This window comes from Herpailurus yagouaroundi, unplaced genomic scaffold (assembly GCF_014898765.1).
Source record: "Herpailurus yagouaroundi ecotype Mexico unplaced genomic scaffold, PumYag 163, whole genome shotgun sequence".
Taxonomy (NCBI): Eukaryota; Metazoa; Chordata; class Mammalia; order Carnivora; family Felidae; genus Herpailurus; species Herpailurus yagouaroundi.
The window spans coordinates 36,382,760-36,401,085 of NW_024412404.1; the positions used below are offsets into that span (position 1 = coordinate 36,382,760).

The following is an 18,326-nucleotide window of genomic DNA, read 5'->3' on the forward strand; positions in this document are numbered from 1 at the left end:
AGGACTGGAGAAATCACCTCCAGTCAAGAACCACTATATTAGACTAAAATCCCCTCCCAGAAAAGAATATGCAGAAAATTCTAGGCAGGCTGCTTCTCCCAACACACTCCATCCCTCCCTATCCTCCCTGCCTCTGAGCACCATGGGCACAATGGCTGTGGACCCAGGTCATGAAATGCCCAAGAATACTGGAATACCAATGGAACCACGATCTAGCTCCAATGTCACTAGGTATACATTAAGGACTGGGTCCCAACTAGCTCTCATTGGGTTGTTCCTGTGCCAACTTCTCCTCCACATTATGAATTTGTGGTTCTCTGCTCTGGAGATTCTAAGGAAATAAGAAGGCAACCCCTCTCTTTCTCCAGGCTGTGACTCCACTAAGTTCTGTGGAGAACAAGCTACTTGCAGAGGTGATGCAGTCACTGGGGGCTTGTGAGGACTTGAAATTTTACTGCTCATTTCATGGAGATCTATCTTAGATTCTAAATTTCTCCAACAGGACCCCATTTGAGCACCGTGACTTAGAGAGAAAGCAAGATGGACAAAGAGAGATGACTTCAAAGTTTATCTGTCATTCTTAACACCCATTCACTCATCTGTCTACACACACCCAAAATGCTTTCTTCCAGATTTGCCTTCTTCAAGGCTCTCTTTAATTCTGTTGGAAGAGGGATTTTGGGGGGAAAGCAAAATGCATAAGCCATCAAAGCCTCTCTCCTACTACCTAAATCCTTGGAATGCCTTCAAATGCTTAGATGGTGTCATGTCTCCTTTTCTTTTCAATTTTTTTAAAAAGTTTATTTATTTATTTTGAGAGAGCGAGAGACAGAGAGAGAAATCAGGGGAGGGGCAGTGAGAGAGTGAGAATCCCAAGCAGGCTCCACACTGTTAGAGCAGAGCCTGATGCAGGGCTCAAACCCACGAACCCTGAGATCATGACGTGAGCTGAGATCAAGAGTCAGAAGCTTAACTGACTGAGCCAGCCAGGTGCCCCTCACATCTTCTTTTCAAAAGAATCATCAGTGGGATAATACTGAATGCCTCTCTTTAGCAGAAGAAAGTTAATCAAGAAAAAAGGAGTACCGATCTCCTCAAACTTCCTCAAAAGGAAGAAAAATGTTACCCAATGGCAAGCAAAACATCTCTTAAATGAAAGTATAGTTTTCTAATACAGATAGGGTAAGTAAATAACATGATCGGCCTGTGTCATTAGGTAAAGCCTGGGTGCCAGGCCACCCACTTTCATCCTGTTGGCAACAAACTCGGTATTTACACTGCACTTTTGTGTGCTGTCGCAGACACTTCCCCGTGTGTTCATGTCCTCGGTATGATCGATTTGTACACTCTTCTCAGGTACCCCAATTTCTCTCTTCTCCTCTCCCACTCCCATTGGTACAGCACCACCTAAGGTATCCCCTAGACTTCTCTCTGTCTCAATGCTAAGGAGCTGTTACACCTGAAATTCAATGAAACATGCATGAACACATCTACCTCCCGGAAGTCCGGGTCATACAAAAGGAAGCTGTGGACGTGTGGCTTACCTTTCCTGATGCTCTCTGAGGAAATGTAGAAATTCCCAGGCCGCTCTTGACTTTTTTCTGCAAAAACTATGAGATAAAGAATATTCTAGGTAAAAGTCAAATCAGATCTCTTTCTAAGGGGCTTTACAATATTTTATTTATTTACCAGGAAAATTACCAAAATCTTGTACAAAAATTAAGGGATGGATCGCACCTTGGACCACTGTCTGCAGTTCTGTAAATCAAAACTCCAGGAGGCAAATTAAGGAGCTAAAGCTAGAGGGATTATGAAATGAAGACAGCCCAAACAGACAAGGTCTCAAAAGCAGAAAGGCAAAGCCAATCAGAGGACACGGTCAGCACTTACAAGATCATTAAAGAAAAGGGTAATGTGAAGAAGGATGTGAGCTGGATCCCAGAATACCTGAAGCTAGCCGTGCAACACCTTGAAACTTGAGAGTAAAAAGAAGTGCCACTTAGCATGCCAACAAGTGCCATAAGACAGAACTCAGAGTGGAACAGATACAATGTGTGCACAGCTCCAAAGGGACTTAGATGAAGTCACTCATAAGCAACAGGCCCCCACCAATAGTGCATCCATGTATACATGTATTATTATGATACCCATTTTACAGATGAGGAAACTAAAGCTAAAGAGAGTGAAATGACTGACCTAATGTCCTAGGCTATACGGTTGGAAAATGCAAGAGCTTGGACATGAACCCAGGGATTCTGGCCTCCAAACCACGGTCCTTTTTGTCATCTCCTGCCTCTCCCTTTCCTTTGCTCTCCCAGTTTCCTAGCAAGTCCTTCTGTGATCTTTAGGAACCACCTGTGCCCCTGTCCTAGCTCCCCAAAATGAGCCATGCCACTGACACTCTCTCCTCCCCTCCTGCCATTTAGGAATTATCAATATTTGCATGCTTCTTCATTTGGGTTCCCTTAGAAACAGACCTGGAGACAAGGACCCAGATGCAAGGAGTCAATGTGGGGGGTGAAGGAGGTGAGACAAGGAAGTGGATAAAGCAGAACATGGTGGGTGTCCAGTAAGTTACCAGGGTGGGCAAGCTGGAGAGCTCTGGAAAGCAATGTAGAACACGCACCTCAGAGTTCCCCCAGCAGAAGGGCAAGCACGCTGGGGTACTCACTCAGCCATCAACCTATCTGTCACTGGATGAGGGCTCAGGAGTGTTCACCCCCTAGCTCTTCCAATCTGAGTTGCAAAATGGCAGGGGAGACTCTGGCTGCCAGAGAAAGTGGTGAGACTAAGAGACACAGGTCCTGACAGGCAGGGTCCAGCCAGTGGGCACAGAAATGTAAAGGGCTAGGGGGATGTGGCCAGGGCACCAATAGTGTCTGTGACACAGGCCGAAGGACATGTTACCCAGGGGAATGGCAAAGCACGTAGAGCACTTGGCCAAACATGATGTCCCTCAACTGCATTTCTACCCGGCTTAGGGTTGCCAGGCTTAACAAATCAAAACCAAAAAGAGAGTGCAATTTTGGGACTTACACTAAGAAATTGTTTGCTTTCTGTCTGAAGTTCATGCTTAACTGGGCATTCTATACCTGGGCTCTGGTTGAGGGCTACCTTCTCCAATTTGTAATCTCCTTTTGCCACACGTTTTACAACTTTCTTATACTATTAAAAATGGAATGGATGTCAGGCACACAGATCTGGCAATTCTTAGCTCTTACAGTATTTGTAATCATATCAATACAATGGGGTCCTGAAAGAGGCTGAAACTGATAATGCATCAGCATCTAACTGATGTCCTAGGGATCACTATGAAGATAGTGGTCACCAGTTTGTATTAGTGTAGGCAGGTAGATAGCCTGGCCTAGTGGCTGAAAGCCAGGATTGTGGAGTTGGATTCCTTGAGTTCAAATCCTGGCTCTGCTATGTGGTAATAGAGTGACCTCTGTAAGTCTCCTTTTCCTCATCTGTACAATGGGGATGATAACAGCCCTTACCTAACAGATTACTGTAAAGATTAAATGACACGTTCCATATGGAGTACTGTTGGTAGATTTCAATAAATGTTAGCTATTAAATAATAACAATAACAATAATAATAATAATAATAATAATAGTTTCAGGAGATAAAAATGTACCAGGGTTCTGGCCATTTGGAGAGGGAAATCTTGTTTACCTCCGTCTTCGTACTGCATATGAATGCTTCCAGGAATGCCAGAACTGAATCTGATCTTTGTCCATGGTCCAGCTCCAGAATATGCCCTGAGCTCTAACCCCATCTCCTGGCACTGGTTAGATACCACTCAAAAGCAGACAGTCTCTGAGCAATGGTTTAGAAGTTAGGAGGAACCAGGGAATTCCTGCTGAGAAGCCCTGAAGACCCTGCTGAGCACCATTCCCTGCCATACTTGCCTTTAGAAATGTACGGTTCATTGTCAGGCAGGTAGTGAGTGCCAGGAGCACTGGCCTCCGGCCTGGGTACTGGGACGGGGGGCCTGTTGGCCAGGTCCACGGAAAAGGCCTCATCGTTATCCACTGTGTGATAAACATCTTCTGCCTGATCACCGGGGTGCAGGTCCCTCTCCGGACTGCCCATCCCCATGCTGTTACCTAGAAACACAGAGAAAGGTGTCTGAAAGCAGTGGCCAAATGAACTGGATGACCGATGGTCATAAGAGCAGAGAGAGGGACCATAGCTTATTTGTACAGTACTGCCCTTTGGCAAAGATCTTTCCTCTACAGTATCTCTTTTATGATCTGCTAAGGGATCACTGCAGGCGAAGTAACTGAGAAACACTGATGTCACCTTCATTTGCCACCCATCATGGTAGCAAAAGGGAGTGAGGACTAGGCTCTATCAGCTTAATTTTATTGCTAGGATTCAGTTATTCATCCCATTAGAACTAGGGAAAAAGGAACATAGCCCCCAAAGCCAAAGGACCCTTGGAACCACACCGTGGTGCTGGGGAAGCAGTGTGAGGGTGGCCTGGAGTCCTCACCACCAATGGCCCCAGCATCCTCATCCCCAGCATCCAAGTGACTACAGCAAATCCTTCCCGTGGACTTCCTCTGTGCCACGGACTGTTCCAAGAATATTACCCACGTTATCTCCTTTGATTATGTAACGACACTGTGCAATAACTACAATCATTATTCTCATTTTGCAAATGAAGAAACTGGGTCCTTGGGCATTTAAATAACTTGCCCAAAGTTACTTAGAGCCAGACTGGCATCCAGGAAAGCCGGCTCCAGAACTTTTGCTCTTAAGCTCCATGCTCTACTGCTTTTTTACAACCTTTGCCCCCACTCTGCTCTCCATCGACCAGAAAGATAGAGGACAGAAGCTTGCCTCTCCCTCTCTGTCCCTGGAAACCCAGAGCCACCATGTTTTCACTGCCCCCTTCTTGGTGACAGGGTGCAATGTTCTTTGCTGGAACCCAAGTACAGCGTCCCCTTGGCTTCAAGGATCTCAGCAGACCTTTGTATGCGATCTGCCCCTCATATACGTGAGCTGTGGTGACCTCAGCCATGTTATACAACCTCTCTGAGCTTGATTTCCTTCTGAGACCTGCTCACAGGAGTACTGTGAGGAAAAGCACCCAGCTCAGTGCCTACACATAGTAGGTGTTCTTTCACTTCCTTCTTTTCCCTAGCACTATTCAGTCAACAAATCTTTATTAAAGTCCTTTCTGACATACAGGAATGACTAAAGCTTAGGCCTTCTTCCTGCAGAATTTCCAGTCCAGTGACTTAATGGAAAATTTTTAGTTGCATCTTTTCTGAGCTGCAGGGAGACTACTCTTGGCTTCCCTGTGTCCTGGATCCAGAGAACTAACTGACCAGAAAGTCCCAGCTCATCCAGGGGCTCAGAGTCCCAAGGCTCTGCCCTTGAGAAACTTCCCAGTTAGTGGAGAAGCTCCCATCTGTTCATCTTTAAACACAAGGGCATGACAAAATTCTGGAGAGGCTCGTATGATGTTAACAAAATGAGGTGTCCTGAGAGAGCTGCTGGCTACCCTACCAGTGACAGTGATTCCCACAGTGCCTGCCCCCGTGTGAGTACACACACAAGCACGCAATCCTGCTTTTATAGTGTGAAAGCAGCTAGAGACAATACTAAATGAATGGGTGCAAAGTGTTCGGATAAAACTTTATTTACAAAAACAGGCAGCTAGACAGGCTATGGTTTATCTACCACTACACAGAACTTTCCTTTCTTCTTCACTGTCAAAATTACGTCTCCCATCCTGAATCCCATCCTCTTAGCATTCTGCTTCCTATGCCTACTTCATCAGCAGACCTCCCCGCCCATTAATTATAAATGATTGGACAGAGTGAAGGAATTAACCACATAATTTAACACCCTCCATCTCTGACCTTCAATAATAATAATAATGACAACAACAACAACAATCATCATAAACTTTTATCACTTGCTCTGTGCCCAGCCCTGCTCTGACGCCCACTGCACGATAACTCATTCAATTCTCCCAACATTCACCTGAGGAAGCGGAGACCAGAGGAGTTGAGAGCTTGTCCAGCTAAGTGAAGGAGGAACGAAATACAGGTCATAGTTTATGTTCTTAACCATGATGCAACACAGGCTCAACTTAACGATGTTTGTGTGGGGCACCTGTGTGGCTCAGTCGGTTAAATGTTCAACTTTTGGCTCTGGTCATGATCTCACAGTTCGTGAGTTCGAGCCCCACATCAGGCTCTGTGCTGACAGCGGGAAGCCTGGAGCCTGCTTTGAGTTCTGTGTCTCCCTCTCTCTCTGCCCCTCCCCCACCCCTGCTTACACTCTTTCTCTCTCTCTCAAAAATAAATAAACATTAAAAAACAAAGCAAAACAATGTTTGTGTATATTCCTCCATGTTCTCCTCCTTCACCAGAAAGTCATCTCTTGAGAGCACTGGTCACATCTTATTTTTCTCCTTGTCCCCCAGCCCAACATCCAGAGTAGCACTTTGCTCATAGTCAGTAGTCAATAAACTTTGGTTAAATAAAAATAAACATATGCATTTAAAAACAGGTCTTGTTGAAGGCAGCTTGTTTAACCTGAATGAGTGACTCCAGCGGTGGGAACTTCTGGCCTACCTGTAACAGGCTGATGGGGGAGCTCACGGCGACGGAGTGCCTTTAATCATGCCATACACCAAGTATATGGCAGCCCATTTCTTTAATGGATCAACCATCATATGGAACCAGGGAACATCTTACATTTATTTTTCTTTCCCTCTTTTTGCTTCCCTGCTTACAGCTACAAATTACCTTCCAAAAACTTGCGGATCATAGAGTCCTTAGTAGCCCGAGGGAAACCATCTCCAGGGATTGGATTAGATGTACTGGCCTGAAGCATTTCAACATCTAGAAGAAAAGGAGACTAAGAGTTTATTTGTTGTTCTTCCACACAGGCAAGGAGACTTTACAGATGGGTGTACAAGGTTTGAGGAATCAAGAGATCTTGAACCAAGAGAATCAAGAATTCATTAATCCATCCACCTTCCCACCCATGCATCCATGCTTCCATGGATTCAGGCATCCATCCACTCATCCAACTATCTATCTACTTAATAAGGACCCCCTGTGGAGTACCTGGGTGGCTCAGTCAGTTAAGCTTAAGCAGGTTAAGGGTCCGGCTCTTGATTTCAGCTCAGCAGGCAGCACAGAGCCTACTTGGGATTCTCTCTCTCCCTCTCTTTGCCCCTCCCCTGCTCACACACATGCTCACTCATATACTCTCTCTCTCTCAAATATAAATAAATAAACATAAAAAAAATAAGGACCCCCCCTGTACGTGTGAGGTATGATAGAGGGCAACACTCACAACTCTCAGGCCCTTTCCTGGACCACAGGACTCAAAAGGTATAGATATTATGCTTATTTGCATTTGAAATAATGGGTTTAATTTTTATTTTTTTTAAATGTATATTTACTTTTGAGAGAGAGAAAGAGAGAGAGAGAGACAGAGGTCAAGCGACAGAGGGGCAGAGAGAGAGAGGAAGACATAAAATCCAAAGCAGGCTCTAGGCTCTGAGCTGTCAGCACAGAGCCCTTTGTGGGGCTCAAACCCACAAACCATGAGATCATGACCTGAGCGGAAGTTGGACGCTTAACTGACTGAGCCATCCAGGCACTCCAGGCTTAATTTTTAAATGTATAACCATAGCATTGTTTATGACAGCCAAAAAACAACTAGAAGCAAAAACAATAAAGAATAGATAAAACTGTGGTTTACTCAAACAATGGAACAGTATGTAACAGTTACAAAGAACATATTGGAGCCAGTTTTATCAATATAGTGCCACCTCAACAACATAATAGGACCAATTCAACAACTTAACAACAAGAACCCTAGTTCTAGGTTACTAATGGAATTATTTATAAGGAAGAAGCATATTGACCTTGGTTTTTCACTTTTAAACATAAAGACCCATAAAGACCAAAACTATGTGTGAAAACCATTCAGTTACCACAGCAGCTTCTAGTCTAACTCAAGTAAGCAACATATTACTTTACGACTCTGAAGTATGCTTTTGGGAGCAAAATTTCAGCCTTGTATTAAAAATAGAGCTTTGATATTATCAAGAGATTTCACTTAGTAATTCTTATCATACAATTATTGAGTACTTATTTGCTTAGGCAAAATACATAGTTTGAAGTTGAATAGTATACTTTGAGAAAAAGTGGTTTGAATTTAATCAATATACACACATATGCCATTTCCTTACTACTGTAATCTTTGGGGATCAGCTGAATACATCCTGGTGAATTTGTATGAAGACTTCTATGCAACTAGAATATTCACTGAAAAAAGGTTATAGTCATGAAGTAATGATAAAGATGATAAACTTCATATGACATTACCCTAGTTTTGAAACAAAATATTTGTAGATACATAGAAAAAAAAGACTGGAAAGAAATACATGAAAATGCATATAATGGCTATTTCTAAAGTAGTACAGATTATGAACATTTTATTTTCTATCTTATACTTTTCTTTGTCTTCCAAATTATCCCACAGTGACTTGTATGGCTTTCATGAAGGAGAAAAATCTTATTAACAAGTTTTTTTTCAAAAGATCTAGGTAGATATGATCAACTATGTACAATTAGATTTTCAAAGCAAAAATAATTTCAGGTTATTAAAAAATAAATTGTGGCTCACCTGTCAATTCCCAGATTACTTGATTTTTTTAAATACAAAAAATGACTGATTTCAAACTTTCCAGGGACCAGATATTACATTATTACATAGCACAGCTCTTACTGGACCTTGTTTCAAACTTCAGTAATCCTTTGACAACCAAAATATAAGTTTTGTGACCATAAACAAAAAAAAATTACATTGAATGAAAAAGTTGCAGACTTTTCAGTATTTTCGGTATTTTTGGTGGCATATTGTGTATATAACGTTTTAAGGCCTATAAGACAACATCACATGCTGGGAAGTATAAATGTTGAATTCATGGTAATGGTTACTTCTGGAGAAGGAGGGAGGAAAATTGGATTCCAGAAGGGATTCATAGGGTGCTATAATATGTAATTAAAAAAAACCCCGAGACAATTAAAAAAGAAAGAAAAAAGAAATACATAGAAGTGTATTGATGAATCAGAATCTTTAACAAATACAACATTAAAAAAAATCAATATAGTATCAATTGCCCCAAAAAAGGGGAGAATAAGGTTCTATTTTTATATTGCTTATATATGCAAAAAGAAGCATTGGACATAGATGTAAGAAATTAAAATCACTTGGACAAAAAAGATGAGGGACAGGAATGGAGAAAGATTTTTCACTGTTCACCCTTTTATAGTTTAGTTTTTAAGGCTATTGAAAAAAATAATATAAAGAAATACGGGGCTTGGATTATGTTTGTGTTACCTTAAATATTATCCAAAAAAGAAGAAAAACCAACTACTTTTTTCTGCCTTGTCAGTTTATTGTTTCCTTACACAGTGGAGACATTACACTGACCATAATATGCCTTGATACTCTAGTCCAAAGCCCTACGGTTCCAAATGAGGAATCTCTCCTGTCACTGCTGAATTCTATAAACTGCAGAGATTAGGGAGACTGAACTGATCCTGAAACATACCTAGAAGTGTTTTAATTTTAAAAATTAAATTTCTGAGGTGCCTGGGTGGCTCAGTCAGTTAAGCATCCGACTTCGACTCAGGTCGTGATCTGACAGCTTGTGAGTTCGAGCCCTGCACAGGGCTCTTTGCCGACAGCTCAGAGCCTGGAGCCTGCTTTGGATTCTGTGTCTCCCTCTCTCTCTGCCCCTCCTGTGCTCACACTCTGTCTCTGTCCAATTTCACATATCCAAATCCAAAAATTTCATGTATTTTTTTTAAATTCAAGACCAGAAAAATTCTACTTATTTGAGATTTCCTGTTCAATTCATTTAGCAGTGTTGTTTGTTGTTTTCTTTTTTAAGTTTATATATTTTGAGAGAGAGTGTGTGTGAGCAGGGAAGGAGCAGAGAGAGACAGAGGGAGAGAGAGAATCCCAAGCAGGCTCTGCACAGTGCGGCGCCCAACATAGGGCTCAAACCCACAGAACTGCAAGATCATGACCTAAGCAAAATTCATGAGGCAGACACTCAACCAACTGAGCCACCCAGGTGCCCCTCACTTAGCTGTGGTTTTATGGAACACTTTCCCCATAGAGGTAGAAAATTGGAAAGAAAGGTGTTTTCTACAGGTGTGTGCCTTGCCAGGAGCAAGACCCTCCCCTATCTGATGAATACCCTGTATTAATCTCCCTCTAAACACCCACACCACAGACCTCACCCCCCGCAAGCCACCTGACCCTGACCCAGCCAACTTTTGAAACCCCTCATTTAAACAACAGTAAAGCACAGAGGAATACACCCCAAAGTAAAGACTTGCTTGAATCAGACACCCCTAGAGATGAGGGGAGGGAGAAATTTCACAGGTCCGGTGCTATACCCTCCAGGAAATCACATCCCCCTCAGGTTCCAGCATCTCCAAGAAGCTGGGCAGAGCAGCGCCAGGAGGATTTCAATCACCAGTAACCAAATCTCCCAGGCAGGCAATGCCAGGGTGCAAGTTTCACAGTCAGTCACCCCTGTTGACAATGGTAAATGGGTCATAAAACAGCCTAGCTATTTTCACTAACAAAGGTCAATTTGAGAGAACTGATTTTCAGGTCCAAGAGGTAGATGCACAGTTAAAGAAGCTACAAAGAGTATTAGAAAAATAAAATGTGGAAGAAACAGGGAGCGGCAAGAGCGGCCCTGGCTGGCCCTAGTGTGCTAACATACTAAGAATGAAGGCAGCTGCCCCTGGTAACCAAGGGGGTCTTAACATGCTGTCTTAATATGCTGGGGTTTTGTGGGTTAAAGAATTTAAAAAAAAAAAAGAATGAGCACTAGAAATAAGACATATCAATATCAGGATCCCTTGATACAATGCACTGAGGAGGACACAACACCATTTCTATGGTATTCTTGCCAAAAAGTTACCACCTCAGTCCAATCACAGAAAACATGACAAACCAAACTGAGTAGCAATCTATAAAATAACTGATCAGCGCTTAAGTCAAGGAATGACTGAGGGACTTTTACAAATTGGAAGAAACTATGGGGCACCTAGCTGGTTCAGTCAGTGGAGCATGCAACTTTTGATGTTGGGGTTGTGAATTTGAGCCCCGTGTTGGGTGCAGAGATTACTTAAAAATAAAATCTTCAAAAAAAAAATTGGAAGAGACTAGGGAGAAATAACTACATGCATTGTGGAATCCTCTGTAGGCTCAGCATCTAAGACCTCATCAGCATCTAGCATCCTACCTACAGGGGAAAAGCTGAACAAGGCCTAGAGGTCACTTGGTGGTATTGCACCAATGCTAATCTGGCTTTACTAACTATGCTTCAGTTGTACAAGACACTGATATCAAGGAAATCTGGATGAAAGGTATACAGGAGAACTAGCATTTTTGCAACTTTTCTCAGGTAGTTCAAAATGAAAAGTTTGTTTAAAAAAAAAAAGGAGAAGGAGATGGAAGAGGGGAAAAGATTTGAAAAGCAGAGGAGGAAATGCAATGGGAAAATTACAGAAGCACAACCCCCAGGAATGACCTACACTGACCCTTCCCTGTCCCCCAACGCCACCAAATCACCTTCCAGTGACACCTGTGAGCCATACACATTGGGTATTATGACCAACGTGGGGTTAAATGAGCCACCAATGACAAACATATCTTTTTACTTTGTAATCACATCTTGACCAGATCTGCTAAATATCAGTCCTGTGGTTTCTTAGTAGAGTTATTTCTCCTCCTTGAGCTGTCCTAGCATCAAAATGCATAAGTCCCAATTTTGATTCTTCTATTCCTGGCTGGAGGACTACAACACCCACGGGTCTGACACCAGACAGACTTCTTAGATCCACCTGATCGTTCAGGCTCACAAGATGACCATGGTCATCTATGCAGGATGGATGGTCTGTTCAGGAGAATGTAGGACACAGGCCAGGAGGACACTGCCAGGTGGCATCCTTCCTCAAGAGCAGTCTTTGTGCCAGTCCAGTAGCTCATGTGCAAGGAGACAAGACCCAGGTCAGGCAGGTGGAGGGCCCCCCCACGGAGTGAAAAGCCTCATGGCCCACAGGAGTGGTAGGTCTCGTGGCAACCCCTAAGGCATCCTTCCAGGGGTCCCCATGAGCATGTCAGAGTCACTGCTCTCAGGGAAGCCCAGAGTGTGCTGCCCCTTTCGGGTACTTATAGTCCACATATAGCTCCTCCCAGTTCCAGATCCAATTTACCAACCAATTAGGGGTCATTTTTATCATAGGCATATGTTGCCTAGAAACATAGTTGACATTTGACTCTTATCAGGTTACCAGGGTAACAGCTGGGAAGTCAACCGAAGGCCAAATTCTCTAGCAGAAGGGGAAATGATAGCTGTTACATTAACTTCACTCACAATTATCTTGGGTCAAGTTGTTTGAATCCTCTCAGCTGCTCTTTACGTGTCTGTAACATGGTGATGGTAGCAGGATGTGTCTCATAGGTTTGCCATGAGTATTAAATAAGAAGCTGGCCAACTGCTTAGCAGAGTGCCTAGCTCAGAGAAAGTGCTAAATAATGCTAATTGCTATTACTATTAGTATTACGAGACCAGTTTTTTAAAAAGAACTCAATTTAGGGGCACCTGGGTGGCTCAGTCGGTTAAGCATCCGACTTTGGCTCAGGTCATGATCTCATGGTTTATGAGTTTGAGCCCCGCGTCGGGCTCTGAGCTGACAGCTCAGAGCCTGGAGCCTGCTTCGGATTCTGTGTCTCCCTCTCTCTCTCCCCTTCCCCCTCACACTCTGTCTCTCTCTCCTTCAAAAATAAATAAACATCTTGGGGCGCCTGGGTGGCGCAGTCGGTTAAGCGTCCGACTTCAGCCAGGTCACGATCTCGCGGTCCGTGAGTTCGAGCCCCGCGTCGGGCTCTGGGCTGATGGCTCAGAGCCTGGAGCCTGCTTCCGATTCTGTGTCTCCCTCTCTCTCTGCCCCTCCCCCGTTCATGCTCTGTCTCTCTCTGTCCCAAAAATAAATAAACGTTGAAAAAAAAAAATTAAAAAAAAAATAAATAAATAAATAAACATCAAAAAAAATTAAAAAGAACTCAATTTAATTGAGGGGACATTCAGGGGACAATCGTAAGTCAGAGAAAGGCTGCCACTGAAGCCAGGCAAGCAACAGAGGCGAGGACACCAGTCACTGAGCGACCAGTGCAGGTGGACATCATGGTCGAAGGTGGCAGTTACCTGCGTGGACTTTGGTATCCTGGAGAACTGGGTTCAAGCCCTGGCTCTGACTCTGACTGGCTCTATGTCCTTGGGAAAGACACCTGATATCACTAAGCTTGTATATCTCCATTTATAAAGTGGAGATAAATAAGAAAACTGTAGGGGCCAATGGAGACAATGCTTATAAAATGTTTAGCAATAGTGCCCAGCACTAATATTAATGGATACTATTATTATATTGAAGCAACCTAGATAGTGTATTCATATTTTATTGTGCTGTAAAAAATTATCCCAAACTTAGTGGCTAAAAACAACATAAATTTATTGCCTTATAGTTCTGTAGTTTGAAAATCTGAAAAGAGTCTCACTGGGCTAAAAATTTTGAGAGGACCGCCTTCTTTTCCAGGAGCTCTAGGGGAGGATCTCTTTGCCCTTTCCAAATTCTAGATGCTACGTGCATTCCTTGGCACTAAGCTCTCTTCCTCTATATTTGAGGCCAGCAATGTCAGGCAGTGAACTTAGCTGAATTGAGTCCTTCTCATGGAGCCATCTCTGGTCTGTTTTCTGATTCTTTCTTCTACTTTTTAAAAAAAAAAATGTTTAATGTTTATTTATTTCTGAGAGAGAGAGAGACACACACACAGAGTGTGAGCAGGGGAGGGGCAAAGAGAGACAGGGAGACACAGAATCCGAAGCAGGCTCCAGCCTCTGAGCTGTCAGCACAGAGCCCAATGCGGGGCTTGAACTCACGAGCCATGAGATCATGACCTGAGCTGAAGTCGGATGCTTAACTGACTGAGCCACCCAGGCGCTCCTCTTTCTTCTACTTTTAAGGATCCACCCCGATAATCCAGGACATTAGCAACCTTAATTCCATCTACAACTTTCATTCTCCTTTGCCAGATCGTCTAGCCCATTCACAGATTGAGGGGCTCTATTCTGCCTCCTACAGATGGAAGCAAGCATCAGCACAGTCAGCCTGTCACAAACTTCCTCCCCATACTGGGCTGACAGGGGCAGTAAGGCTCAGGGATCAGGGCCCACGCAAGCAAGTCCATCGTGTCCACACTGGACCCAGCAGCCCTGGCGTGATGGAGGCATTGCACACTACCGTAAGTGAAGTTACCCAAAAATGACTTTCTTTCCATTTATATTTGAAGCAAAATGATTCTTTTCATATGTAATTGAGCATATATGGTTTTCAATTAGACCAAGAACAGCAAATATATACATCGGCCCCCATGTCCCTATTCTGTACTCAAGGCAAACATCACTAGTTAGTCATAGCATTCTTTGTGGTCTCAGAATCCTCAACATAGCCCCCTCAGGCACTCAGTACCAACTAACTGACACTGGCATATGAAATGATTTTTCAAACACTATTTGCCCTATCTGTATTAGGCAGTAAGTCTTAGTAGTAACGATTACTACCTTCCTAATGATAAAAAAAAAAAAAGTGTCCAATTGTTTGGAGTTCATAAGTAAAAAGACCCTCTCAGACTCTAAATTTCCCAACCCCATGTGTGCATACAACTCAGGTATACAGTGAGCACCACATGAGTGGCTGAAACACATAGAAAATTCTGGAGGTGAAGGCAGTGTGCTTGCAGACAAAGGACATTTTGTAAAGAAAAGCAGAACAAATCCCTGCATTCCTGGATGCTCAGTGTTTGTACTTCAGATTCTAAGCACTTAACCTTCACCATGTGTCAGTTAAAAATAAACTAAAAAGCCTGAAACCTGCGGGTCTAAGGAGAAAGTGCAAAGTGCTTTCATTTCAGCAGAGACAAAAAAGAAAAAAAACATAAAACAAGGAGACTCAGGGGCCACAGTCCTCAGGGAAGAGCCAGCTGTAGAGTTACACTGTACTTCATTTAGGGAATCAATCAGAAAGAACCCATTCCTGGGAAGAAAGAAGCTTGAACAGATGAGAGAAAGCCTAGGCAGGCACTTAATTAAGGAATGAGTCAAGAAAAATAATGAATTTTCAAAGAAGCCCATATGATACTCCTCAGGGGACATAAATCTAGATCGCTTAGCTGCAGTGGAAACTCTATCCGGATTATGTGTTGTTAATTTAATATAAAACCTAATCTGAGAATCTAATACAGTAAAATGTCAGATACTAAGAGGCTATTCTTCTGGAAAGGCTCTCAAACCCTGAAAGCGGTCCAAAAGTAATTTTTTTTTTTCTCCAGCAAGTATTCTTATAGCCAAAACAGACCCTTAGAGCAAGAAGCAGCGTGGTAAAGCATCTGATGACCTGAAGCCTGGTGTGCTCCATATGCACTCAGGTGGGATCAAGTGCTTTCATTGGCCATGTCTGTAGGGCGGTCCAATCTCCCCATACCCTAATGGAGAAGTGATGGAAAGGAGGGAGACACACACACACACACACACACACACACACACACAGACTGAGAGAGAGACAGAGAAAAGGGAAATGGCAATCTGAAATTACAGCAGCTAAGGAGAGGCGGGCAATGAAACGAAGGAGCTGGGGCACCCGGGTGGCTTGGTCAGTTGAGCATCCGACTCTTGATTTCAGCTCAGGTCATGATCTCACGGCTCAGGAGTTCGAGCCCTGCACCAGGCTCTGCGCTGGTGGCGTGGAGTCTGCTTGGGATTCTCTCTCTCCTTCTCTCTCTCTATCCCTCCCCCACTCGTTCTTTCTCTCTCAAAATAGATAAATAAACATTAAAGAAAAGAAAATGAAGGGGCTAAGGATGCAAGGGTTGGGCAGCAACAAGTCTCACGGATTTCTTATGCAGACAAGGGCCCCCTTGCAGCACTCCTGGCAAGCACACAGACCCTCTGCAGGGCAGGAATCAGTCTACGAGATGAGTTCACAGTGGGATGCGGTGGGTACCACATGCCCTCCTCCCCTCATTCTCCACATCCATAGCTGCCCTCTTGGGGCACCGTGTCCTTTTCCTCCATGGCACTGTCACGGTTTTGTAGTTATATATTTAGTTATGTGGCATTTTTATTTAATATTCAGCTCTCTTGCTAGAAGGAGGGCTCTGGGAGGCAGAGATCATGCCGTCTTGTTTATTGACTCTCTGCCACCTGACACGGTGACTTAATCACATGAGAGGTTTGATTAATATTGTTGAATGAAGGAATGTGTGAATGGACAAATTAATGAGGCATAAACACATGAATATGAACACGAAGGTATCTGGGCTTTGTGAAGGAATCTGGGCATTTTCCACGCTGAGAAAAGAGAAGGGCGATCCTGGCAGCAGGAACCGCATGAGCAAATGTAGAGGAGACATGAAAAGAAAGGCAGATCCGAGTGCCGGAGGAGTCACTACTGCCGGAGATGTCCGCGCTCGGGGACGTCTAATAGATGTGTCGTTAGCACCTATCAGGAAAGGTCTTTGCACTGGAATGTCAACCACTCCACCCCACCAAATCCAGGATGACTTTCTATTTTCTGGTACTCTCAAATTCAAGAAATAGTTGAGCACCTATTGTGCACATCATTATGGATGACACATGCTTCCTAAACTGAGGTAGGAGCAGGTCACCAGAGAAGCATACACACAAACCAGGGTGCAGAACGATGTGGTTGCAGTAGCCCCAGAAGAGTGTGAACCACGGCTATACAGGTCCAGAGGGGAGCAAGGTCACTGCTGGTGGTGGGGATTTTTATCTTCTTTGCTTTTAAAAGTCTCAATCCACATGCTTTCACTAAGTGCCTACATCCCCGACACAGTTCCTGTACATCTGGAGGAACCAAAAGCCACAGAAGTCAGGAAGTGCCTTGAGCCTCCCTTTGCCCCACTGGGTCACTTTCAGCCCTCGACAGCACAGCACCAGCCCTGCCCAGAATGAGCTTCTTGCTGGTAAGGCCCCATGACTTACCCTAGCCCCACTGCCCACAAGGCATTCCTTGGCTCCCAGCCAGTCTTTCCTAGATGGATTAACAGGAGGATGGCAGTCTCAGTAAAGTCAGGAAGGAAGACTCCTGAGAGAAAAAGGTGCAGGGAGGAGAGGCAGCATGTTCCAGAAGCAAATTGGTAACTTAACAGCTTTGCTTACAAATGGTCCTTCAGCTGGGCTCAGAGCTTCCCTGGCTGGGCTGCAAGGCCCCGGCTCGGAGGGGACCCAGATCACAGACAGGGTCACAGATGGAGGTGACCTGTACAAACATGCCAGCTAGCAAGGAGGTTGCTAAGGGAAGGCAGCAAGTTAGCTGGGGTTGAGTCCGCTCTGCACCATACACAAATTTGAGCCACAGAACCAGGCAGAGGGAGCAGAGGCACGAGAGAAGAGTGTAACACAGGAGTCACCTGAAGCAGAACAGCCTTCTAGAAGGGATTACAGACTCATATGAGTTTATAGTTTCCACTCTCAAGATATTTGCCTTTCTCTTTTGGCTCTTTTCTCCTAATAGAAGACGAGTCTCTGAGATTTTTCTTTTTAACATGTATTTTTTTCTAATTTTTAAATTAAAAACATTTTTTTAAATGTTTATTTTTGAGAGAGAGAGCGAGCAGGGGAGGGGCAGAGACAGAGGAAGACAGAGGATCCAAAGCAGGCTCTGCGCTGACAGCAGAAAGCCCAATGCGGAGCTTGAATTCACAAACCGTGAGATCATGACCTGAGCTGAAGTTGGATGCTTAACCACTGACTGAGCCACCAAGGCGTCTGAGCCTCTGAGGCTTTTTTTTTTTTTTTAATTTTTTTTTTCAACGTTTATTTATTTTTGGGACAGAGAGAGACAGAGCATGAACGGGGGAGGGGCAGAGAGAGAGGAAGACACAGAATCGGAAACAGGCTCCAGGCTCTGAGCCATCAGCCCGGAGCCCGACGCGGGGCTCGAACTCACGGACCGCGAGATCGTGACCTGGCTGAAGTCGGACGCTTAACCGACTGCGCCACCCAGGCGCCCCGAGCCTCTGAGGCTTTTAAGCAGAGTTAAATCCACAAGCAGATCATGTTGGAAACAAATGGACAAGGCCTCTCAGGAATGGCTCCCAACGCTTTAGAACCCAGAGTCTCAGGGAGGTGACCAGTCCCTGGGAGAGGCTTTCCATATGAAATGTATTACCCAAG

The 18,326-nt window shown here is 44.1% G+C and overlaps 1 protein-coding gene across 1 annotated transcript in view; it reads right to left on the minus strand.

Moving 5' to 3' along the window:
• Window positions 1-18,326, minus strand: part of PIK3AP1 (phosphoinositide-3-kinase adaptor protein 1) — a 112,305-nt gene that overhangs the window by 26,742 nt on the left and 67,237 nt on the right. The window contains exons 8-10 of the mRNA XM_040486913.1: window positions 6,772-6,867; window positions 3,913-4,110; window positions 1,545-1,610 (exon numbers count right to left, since the gene is read on the minus strand). Coding sequence (XP_040342847.1) covers window positions 1,545-1,610; window positions 3,913-4,110; window positions 6,772-6,867 — 360 coding nt within the window. The remainder of the gene's footprint in view (window positions 1-1,544; window positions 1,611-3,912; window positions 4,111-6,771; window positions 6,868-18,326) is intronic.